The following is a 10,636-nucleotide window of genomic DNA, read 5'->3' as shown; positions in this document are numbered from 1 at the left end:
CACTCTGTCGCCCAGCTGGAGTGTGGTGGTGTGATCTCGGCTCACTGCAGCCCCCACCTACCAGGTTTAAGCAATTCTCTTGCCTCAACCTCCCAAGTAGCTGGGACTACAGGTGTGTGCCACCATACCCGGTGAATTTTTTTTTTGTATTTTTAGTAGAAACGGGGTTTCACCATGTTAGCCAGGCTGGTCTCGAACTTCTGGCCTCAGGTGATCCACTTGCCTTGGCCTCCCAGAGTGCTGGGATTACAGACGTGAGCCACCAAACCCAGCCTTTTTTTTTTTTTTTGACTCTATCACCCAGGCTGGAGTGCAGTGGCATGATCTTGGCTCACTGCAGCCTCCGTCTCCTGGGCTCAAGCAACCTTCCCACCTCTGCCTCCTGAGTAGCTGGGGCCACAGGTGCGTGCCACCACACCTAGTTAATTCTTTTGTATTTTTTATAGAGATGGAGTTTCACCATGTTGCTCAGGCTACTCTCAAACTCCTGAGCTGAAGCAATCTACCTGCCTTGGCCTCCTAAAGTGCTGGGATTACAGGCATGAGCCACCTTGCCTGGTAATGCTGATTTAATTGTATATTTTTAAATGTAAGACATTAGCATGGTTCTAAAAGTCAAAATATAAAAAAGCATCCACAGATAAAATAGAAAACCTAGATGAAAATAAATAATTTCCTGGGGAAACACAGTTTACCAAAATCAACCCCAGTAGAGGTTAACAAACCAATTTCCATAAAAGAAATAGAGAAAGTTATTAAGGAGCTGCCCCATAAAAAAGCATGAGGCCCAGATGATTTCACAGGGGAATTCCACTGAAATGCTAGAGACCAGTTAATCCCAATGGCCACATAAATTGTTCCACAGAATGGAAAATGAAGACAAACTTCCGTATTACCTTTCTAAAGCAATTATAACATTAATAGCACAAACAAAAGCATAGACCGGGTGCAGTGGCTCACAGCTGTAATTACAGCATGTTGGGAGGCCAAGGCAGGTGGATCACTTGAGATCAGGAGTTTGAGACCAGCCTGACCAACATGGTGAAACCCCCTCTCTACTAAAAATATAAAAATTAGCTGGGCGTAGTGGTGTGCGCCTGTAGTCCCAGCTACTCTGGAGGCTGAGGCAGGAGAATAACTTGAACCCAGGAGGCAGAGGTTGAGTGAGGTGAGATTGTGCCACTGCACTCCAGCCTGGGTGATAGAGTGAGACTTTGTCTCAAAACAAAACAAAAAAAAGCATAGACCATTTTTACTATAAATATCAATGCAAAAATCCTAAATAAAATATCAGCAAACAAATTCAAAACCACATTAAGGGTGAGCACGGTGGCTTACATCGTAATCCCAACACTTTGGGAGGCCAAGGCAGGAGGATCACTTGAGCCCAGGAGTTCAAGACCAGCCTGGTCAACATGGTGAAACCCCATCTCTGCTAAACACACACACACACACACACACACACACACACAAAATTAGCCAGGTGTAGTGGTGCGCCCTTGTAGTCCCAGCTACTCGGGAGGCTGAGGTGGGAGGATCACTTTGCCCAGGAGTTTGAGGCTGCAGTGAGCTATGATCCCACCACTGTACTCCAGCCTGGGTGACAGAGCGAGACCTTATCTCAAAAAATAAAAATAAAAAAGAATGCAGTAACAGCAGCATGTGAAATCAACATGCGGAAATCAGTAGTTTTTATATACACAAATAACCAGATAGAAGACATAATAGAAGAGAAAACATATACAATAACACCAAAAAAGAAACCATAAAATATTTTGGGATAAGATCAACAAGGGATGTGCAAAGTGATATGAGGAAAAGTTTAAAACACTCCTGAAAGGCACAAAGGTAGATTTAGGCAGATGGAAAGGCATTTCTTGTTCTTGGATAGAATGAATCAACATCATGAAAATGGCAGTTCACCTTCTCAGGTCCTTATTTAATTTATACATTTAATGTGATTCCCAAAAATATACCTACAAACTTATATCTAGAGCTAGATGAGTTGATAGTAAAGTTCATATGGTAAAGCAACCATGCAAGAAAACTAGGAAAACCCTGAAAAGAAAAGTAATAATAAGGACTCATACTCGCAGCCCACAGGGAGTCTGATGCCTCTGCCACCAGACGTTTTATGGATATTTTATTTATTTATTTATTTGAGACAAAATCTTGCTGTGTTGCCCAGGCCGGAGTGCAGTGGCATGATCGTAGCTCACTGCAGCCCCAACCTCCTGGGTTCCAGCAATCCTTCCACCTCAGCCTCCTGAGTAGCTATAATTACAGGTGCATGTATAGCTAATTTTTTTTTGTTGTTGTTATTTTGTAGAGGTACGGTCTTGCTATGTTGCCTCGGTTGGTCTCAAACTCCTGGCCTAAAGCAATCTTCCTGCCTTGGCCTCCCAAAACTCTGGGATTACAGGCGTGAGCCACCATGCCCAGCCTGAAGCTTTTATAATTTAAATAGTGTGATGCTAACCCGTGAATAGACAGGCTGACAGATTAAAGGAAGAAAAACAAAAGTCCAGTTATAGATCCACATACATATGGAACTTTAGTGTATGATCAAAGTAGTGACTCCAGTCACTAGAACAAAGAGAGACTTTTCAGTAAAGTTTCACTTTTGCCATCTAAATTCTTCATTCATCTGAAATTCATTTTCATGTACAGTGTGAAGGAGGTAGGGATTGAGTTCATCTTTTTCCTTATAGGTAAGACTTTGTCCCCCACCAAGCTTGTATGCCACCTCTGTCACATATATACTAACTTTTTTCTTTTTTTGAAACAGGGTCTCTGTCTGTTGCCCAGCTGGAGTGCAGTGACGCGATCTGGGCTCACTGCAGCCTCCACCTCCCGGGTTCAAGCAATTCTCCCACCTCAGCCTCCCAAGTAGCTGGGATTACAGAGGCATCCCACCACGCCCAGCTAATTTTTGCATTTTTAGTAGAGACGGGGTTTCACCATGTTGACCAGGCTGGTCTCGAACTCCTAACTTCAGGTGATCCGCCCGCCTCAGCCTCCCAAAGTGCTGGGATTACAGGCGTGAGCCACTGCGCCCGACCTGTACTAACGTTTCATATCTTTGCCCTGCATGTTCAGAACTCTCTTCTGTTCCATTGGCCACTTTCTGTAAACCTTTACCAAAGCCATACTACCTTAACAGCAACTTTTCTCATTAATTCCTGGTGCCTGGTAGGACAGCAGCACCTCCTGACCGTTTTGTGACTATGTAGTAGAACTATATTCTACTCTTGTCAGGGACAGAGAGAACAGGACTTCAGATGCCAGGAAGAAGACAGAGTCAAGGGTGGATAACAGAGGGCAGGCGGCAGAGACATTAGACTCCCTGCAGGCCAGCTTGCCACCGGGTTTTCCCCTTTTGTTCCCCAGCTCGCTGTGTAGCATGGAGGGAATTTGTAGGAGCGGTACTTGGAAGCCTTGGTGGGAAGGTTGCCCAGCCTCCATCATGTGGTGGGAGACACGTGCTGGGGACTCTGGGACCAATGCCTTATCTATTCCCATGCAGGTCGCAGACTGCCAGGAACCCTCTGAAGGCTGCTCAGCTCAGCTGTGTCTAAGTAGTCACCACTGGGGTTGGGGAGACATAAGAAGACTTGTTAAGCAGTTTAACTTCCCTTCACCCCACCTTCCCTCTCCTGGTCACGTCTACCTGGTCACGCAGACCTGGGGAAGGGCTGCTGTCCCAATGGGGAATGGCCCTCCCTTGCCACCGCCACTCAAGTGATATATAGTGCAGCAAGTATTTGTGGAGGGCTCACTATGCGACAGGTGGAGTCCAACCCCAAGGCCGTCTCTGGGCCCAGGAGTCACAGTCAGTCCCTGTGGAGCAAAGAAAGAAAAAGGGGCCCTGAGATGTGAATGACCAGGGTCAGGTATGTGGGAGTTGTGTGAAGGAGAGAGGGCAGGATTGAGTGAGGAATTGAAGGAGGGTGCAGGGGGGATATGTCACTGGGACGGGGAGTTTCTTTTGGGGGCCAATTTTATTGAGATATAGCAAATTCAGCAAAGGGTACATATCCTAAGTGTATAGCCCTTTGAGTGTTCACAAAGTGAACATACTCTTGTCACCTGCACCCAGATCAAGAAACAGAATGTGACCAGAACTCCAGCATGGCTAGAAGTTGGTGGCTGTTGGTGGGGCAGAGTGGCTCATGCCTGTAACTCCAGCCTTTTGGGAGGCCAAGGCCGGAGGATCGCTTGAACCCAGGAGTTCGAGACCAGCCTAGGCAACATAGTGAAACCCCGTCTCTACTAAAAATAGAAAAATTAGCCAGGCGTGGTGGCATGTGCCCGGAGTTCCAGCTACTTGGGAGGCTAGCCTGGGAGGGTCACTTGAGCCAGGGAGGTCGAGGCTGCCGTGAGCCATGATCACCCTACTGCACTCAGCCTGGGCAACAGAGGGAGACCCTGTCTCAAAAAAATTAAAAAGTTGGTGGTCTTCAAGGGGCTTGGGGCAGTGGTTGGGGGAGGTTGATGGGCTTAGGGAGGTTTATAAGTTTAAGGAAGGTGGAGAGTCCTGACTTCCGTGGCTACTCACCATGGCTGAGTAAAAGTGTGGGTCCAAGGCAGGAAGCTGTCACATGTGAAGATTCAATAGTAGACCTTGGATCACCAGGGAAGGCACTCAAGTTTGTGGGTTCATGTTCTTCTTGCCAGTGCTTAGAGAAGCACGTGTCCCCACAGAGATTGTGCGAGGTTGGGGTTCAGGTATGCAGCTCTGCCCAGGAAAGGGGAGACAGGGAAGCCCCTGGAGGTGGCTGAGTCACTGCACTGCTTTACATGCTTCTCATAGCTTCTGCTCCTAGAAGAGTAGGGCAGTGCGGGCCAGGGAACAATAAAAGAGAATCACAAACAGAAAGGGAACCACGAGGAATGGGAACAGGAGCTGGAGCAGGGCTTGATAGTAGGGAACACGCAGGCGGAGTCTGAGGGCCCACACCTGTAATCCCAGCACTTTGGGAGGCTGCAGTGGGAGGATCGCTTGAGCCTAGGAGTTCCAGACCAGCCTGGGCAACACGGTGAAACGCTGTCTCTACAAAAAATTAGCTGGGCATGGTGGCATGTGCCTGTAGTCCCAGGTACTTGGGTGGCTGAGGTGGGAAGATCGCTTGAGCCCAGGAGGTTGAGGTTGCAGTGAACTATGATTGCACCACTGCACTCCAGCTGGGGCAACAGAGTGAGACTCTGTCTCAAAATAAATAAATAAATAAATAAGTAAATAAATTAATTAATTAATAAAATAAAATAAAACTTTTTTACAAAAGAGTAGGGAATATGTAGAAGGAGTAAAGGATAGGAAGTAGGTAACGGGGACAAGGAGCAGGGAATAGGAAGAAGTAGGGGAGCAAGAAGCAGGAAGAACAGGGGCGAGTCAGAACACAAAGGGGACGCCTGTGGCTGCGGGAGTCCCTGAGGGACTGACTCAAGGACCCATCGCATCCTTTCCTGTAGAAAGTCAGGAAGCCCTTTCTGGGCTCCTCCCTGAGCCCCTTCCAAGGATGCACCCCTCTATCTCGCAGAGTGCAGATTTCTATCCCTCAAAGGGCCTGGAGGGACAGAGGCCATGCCCCGAGGACCAGTGTAGCATGACCATATGTCCCTTGGCTAGGACATGCTATGATCCCCAAGTCTCAAAGACTCAGAACACTGTGGACTGGGGACAGAATTTGCTGTAGCGGGCTGAAGTTGGGAACATAGTATTGTGGGGCGGGGGTTCTTCGTGGGGAGAATGCCCCAGGGATGGGGACTTTTTGTTCCAGGGCGGTGCAGAGGGAGACCTGAGGGTGAGGAGTCCACACAGGGTGGGGACAGGTTGGCTGGCCTGCCATTAGGAATCCCTAAAAGGGAACCTCTCCTCATGGTGTTGCCACTGTTGTTGTGGGTGGGCGTGTAGATGGATCTAACCACATTGCTCTTTATTATCAGGCGCTTCTATGAGCCACAGGTTCAGGACTCCACTAGGAACCTGGATTGTCTGTGAGGGGGAAAAGAGAGAGGGACACTGGGACTGAGGAGCATTTATGGCGTAAAGAGCTGGGATCTCTGGGATCTTAGTATCACATCAGTAGCTTTTGAGTCTCAGAGACCTACCCCATTCCTTCAGGCAGAGCAGGGTCAGGAGCTTGCATTTTGGTGAGGAGGCTGGTGTCGGGGAGAGATGGACATTAAATTGTTGGTACTAATCATACACATTATTTCCAATATTGTATATTATTGTGCCTAATATCAAACATTGTTTGCAATATTATAAGTAATCACTAGTAAAGTTAAAAGTTATAGTTATCATAACTACTCCTAGTAACTAATGCTTGTAAGTGCTATATACCTAGCACTGTTCCAAGTACTTCACATATACAACCTCGTTTAATATGGACATTGTCTCTATAAGTTCGGCCTTCTTTTTATCCCTGTCTTACAGATGCAGGAACTGAGGCTCAGAGAGGTAATATGATTGATTCAAGGACACAGAGCTAAGACATGGCAGGGGCAGGATTTGAATGCAGACATCTGGTTCCAGGGTTCCTGCTTTTTTCTTTTTTTTGAGATGGAGTCGAGCTCTGTTGCCCAGGCTGGAGTGCAGTGGCGCGATCTCAGCTCACTGCAAGCTCTGCCTCCTGAGTTCACGCCATTCTCCTGCCTCAGCCTCCCGAGTAGCTGGAACTAGTCCCACCACACACCACTAATTTTTTTTTTTTTTCTTTGATTTTTAGTAGATATGGGGTTTCACCTTGTTAGCAGGGTGGTCTTGATCTCCTGACTGTGTGGAGTCCACCGCTTGGCGCTCCCCAAATGCTGGGTTAAAGGTTGATGAGCCAGCCCATGCCAGGCTTTTTTTTCTTTCTTTTTTTTTTTTTTTTTTTTTTTTTTGAGACAGAGTCTTGCTCTATCCCCAGGCTGGAGTGCGTAGCATGCTCTCAGCTCACTGCCAGCTTCCGCTCCTGGGTTCAAGCAATTCTTGTCCTCAGCCTTCCCAAGTAACTGGGACCATAGGCATCGCGCCACCACAGCTGGCTAATTTTATATATTTAGGAGAGATGGAAACCATGTTGGCCAGGCTGGGCTTGAACTCCTGACCTCATGATCTGCCCGCCTCAGCCTCCCAAAGTACTGGTATTACAGGCATCAGCCACTGTGCCAGGCCCATTTCCTGTGTTTTGACCCCCCCAAAAAGTATCCAAGGGGCAAAGACACCCCGTAAACATCCTCCAACCCCACCACAAGCCTCTGAAAGATTCTGGGCCAGGACTGTGGCGCCCATGTTTAAGGGGGAAGGACTGAGGCTCAGGTGAGAGAAGGACTGGCCCCCAGGCTCCCCACTGAGCTGGGTCCCATGCCGCATACCAAACATGGCTGTGACCCCTACAAGCTTCCTCTCAGCTGTCACGGAGTCTCTCCCAAACAGAGATCCACCCACAGACACCCCGAATGCTGGGGATGGAGGATGCTCATTTGACCCATTTTAATAGATGTTCTACAAGAGCAATGGGGAATGTAATGAGCCCAGGGCTACGGATCCTGCCAGGAGCTCATGCCAGGTCTCTGGGGGAGGTCACCTCGTCTGCTCTTCTAGACTCTGTGTCCCCTGAGGCACCAGTCCTCCCTGTCCATGCTGCATTGCACTTGGCGAAGGGCTGACCTGAAAGGCAGACAAGTCGGCAGTACGAACTCCACAGTGGGTTCCATCCTTCCCCTGCTACTTCACCTTCCCCTCAGGGCTTGGAAGAGGTGAGGACTTAGGATATGGGCCCTGAGGCTAGGGAGCAGCTTAAGAGTGCAGGTAGCTGACACTAAGTTTTGGTGAATTGCCAGGAGCTGTCAGACTCTTGCAGGCAGCTGAGGGAACATTGACAAGGTCACCAGGGATGAACCAGGGCCCGGGCCCTTCCCTTACAGTTGTGCCCATCAGCAAAGGCTGCGGTTGGCCTCCTTCAGTAGACAAGGTTCAGACCCTCCAAGGGCGTAACCAAGGTATAGATGTTAATACAGAAATTGTTGCTGCGTGTGCATTCCCTGCTCAAGTGGCTAAGTACTGTGTGTTCAAAATCTGCCCATTCCCATCTGGGACATAATTTGGGCCATGGGGTAACCTCCCAGGAGTGTAAAAGGTTCTGGGACAGGACCACAGAAGATCCAGGGGGCTGTGCTTGGTAACCTAGGATGCCCTGGAGGAGACCTGGGTTCTTATCGGTAAGAGCAGTGGGTACTGTGATGAGAGGGAATTTGGGGGTCCTTTTCTTTACTGAAGGAGATATATTGGGGCCCTTTTCAAGCAGGTTCAGGTCAGGAGGACACAGGTGCTCCATTGAATGTTTGCACCAGTCTGGAATTCTAGTTCCCAAGGGCCTCACTTGAGTCAAGACCTTTGGAGTATGAGAGGCAGGAGCCAGGGACTGGACCCCGCTGTGGGAGTAGGAAGGCCTCGGAGAGGAGTATTTGGAGGGTCTCTCACTCAGTTTTTCTAGAGGAAGGATGATCCAGAAAGGTGAGGGTCGAGTCTAGAGACCCTAGTTTGGGTGAGGGGACAGTTGGGTTGAGGGAGGTGTGTGCAGGGTATGGGCCAGCATATCTGACTGGTCTTGATTTTGAACCCTACCTGCATTTCATTGCTGTCAGTATTTCCTTCCAAGTTGGTTAGAGGAGTGAGGGGAGAAGTAGGGGAGGGAGGAGGGCAGAGCTTGGGGATTTTTAGCTCATATCTTCTCTCCATCCCACCTCTCCTCTGCCCCAAACAGCCCCTTCCAAGGAATGTCCTACAGCCGTGGCTGGGGAGCCAGGGTCACCCCTTCTTCCCAAGTCCCCAGCTGGGTTACTGTGGGACTCTGGGTGCCCTGGGTCCCCTTTCAGGCTCATGGTACAAAACCTGAGGGTGGGGACAGTAACACCCACATGTTTGGATGGGGCATCCTCACTGGACAACATCAGGACTGTGCTTGAGGCAATGAGAGCCATTTGCCAATTGGTAGGGCATTTGTCAGCTGGCAAGATGTGTGAATGGGGAATTCCCAGTAAGGCAGTGATTTGTCAGCTGTGGGAGAATTTATAACCAGAAAGCCCTGGGCAAATAGCAATTGGAAATCAGTATAGGAAAATGTTTTAAAGTATTGACTGGAGAAATTATTCAAAGGTTACGGTTGATAATGCAGGTTCAGTGACCATTACTGCTGTTGCAGATCATCAGTGCTAATGCCAATGTCGAGAATTACCACCAGTACGTCAGAATTTAAGTAAAATATAAAAACCCAACATTTGGCATCCCTCATCCCCACTGGTCCCAGGGTGCTCACACCAGGTCATCGGCAACACGGGTTTGTTCCCAGGCACTACACGGAAACAGTGTCTGCTGGGTGGTAACTCTTTATTTCATTGTCTAGAAGAAAGATGGGAGTGGGAACAAGGTGGACACTGCGCAGGCTTCAGCTTCCACTCCGGCAGGATTCAGGCTATCCGGGTCCGCAGGGACTGCCAGGTGCACAGCCCTGGCTCCCGAGGCAGGCAGGCAAGGTGACGGGACTGGAAGCCCTTTTCAGAGCCTTGGAGGAGCTGGTCCGTCCACAAGCAATGAGTGCCACTCTGCAGTTTGCAGGGGATGGATAAACAGGGAAACACCTGGAAGGGAGGAGGGAGACATCTCTGAGGGTTTCTCCCTGCCTCCCCAATGGAGCAGAACTTCCTCTCCTCAGCTTTCAACACTGAGCCGCTGGGGAGACTTGCTCTCACCCCACCTAAGTACATACCCCAGGACAGCCCCTCCCATTGAGGGAAATGTCACTGGGTCCTGCAAGGTAACAGTAAGCCAGTAAATCAGTGTCCTGGAATGGTGGCTGGGGAATAGGCCCTGGGGGTCAGTCAGGCAGGTCACCTGGGGAATTATCCCAAAGGACAGGGAAAAACTGACAGTAGTAAGGGGCCCCACCCGGTTGGCGGCTAAGGAGTTTAAGCACAGGAATAGCCAGTGGGGCTCCAAGATAGTCACTGGGCTCAGAGGCCATCAGGAGCCATCAGGGAATGGGCTTAGACTAGCCAGGAGGTCAATGTAACACCCTCTGGTGTCTGGAATAGTCAGAGCTGCAGAGCAACAAGCAGATGTGCTGAGGAAGGGTCAGTGGGATTAGGGAACAGCACTTTGGGTTCTTGGAGAACATTCTGGGGAACCAAGAAACAATCCCAGGGGCTCAGGAATGGAGAGTGGGATTACAGAATAGTAACAGTAACAAGGGAGAGTTAGAGGGACCAGGGACAGGCGATCACACGGTATTGGACACAGGGCAAGGGAGCAGCCAGAATTTGTAAGGGAGCAGTCTCGGGCTTGGGGAAATAGCAAGAGAGATCAGGGACAGCCCTTAGGGTTTGGGAGCAGCCACAGGGACACAGAATAGCCAGAGGGAGCAAGAAACAAGCCCACGATTTAGGGAAGGGCCCCGGAAGGATCTTCCGTTGGAGGTCAGGGTCCAGGTACTCACTGTGCATTCCTCACAGCCAACAGTGTAGGTCTTGGTGAAGCCCCGGCGCTGAGCTAAGCTCAGACTGTTCCAGGGAGCCACGAAACTGCAGGTGGTGATGTGCAAGAGTCCGTCCTGCAGTTTTCCTAAGGAGAAAGCGGGGGGGGGGGGGGGGG

At 49.5% G+C, this 10,636-nt stretch overlaps 2 protein-coding genes across 2 annotated transcripts in view; one reads left to right on the top strand and one right to left on the bottom strand.

The window, feature by feature from the left end:
• SYN1 (synapsin I) overlaps positions 1-10,636 on the top strand; it is a 56,966-nt gene that overhangs the window by 29,964 nt on the left and 16,366 nt on the right.
• Positions 9,360-10,636, bottom strand: part of TIMP1 (TIMP metallopeptidase inhibitor 1) — a 7,251-nt gene continuing 5,974 nt past the window's right edge. Inside the window, exons 5-6 of the mRNA XM_017874051.1 lie at positions 10,482-10,606; positions 9,360-9,627 (exon numbers count right to left, since the gene is read on the bottom strand). Coding sequence (XP_017729540.1) covers positions 9,457-9,627; positions 10,482-10,606 — 296 coding nt within the window. The 3' untranslated portion in view covers positions 9,360-9,456. The remainder of the gene's footprint in view (positions 9,628-10,481; positions 10,607-10,636) is intronic.

This window comes from Rhinopithecus bieti, unplaced genomic scaffold, assembly GCF_001698545.2.
Source record: "Rhinopithecus bieti isolate Rb0 unplaced genomic scaffold, ASM169854v2 scaffold_1012, whole genome shotgun sequence".
Lineage (NCBI taxonomy): Eukaryota > Metazoa > Chordata > Mammalia > Primates > Cercopithecidae > Rhinopithecus > Rhinopithecus bieti.
The sequence above is the reverse complement of the archived record's forward strand: the minus strand, read 5'-3'. Positions and strand labels throughout refer to the sequence as shown.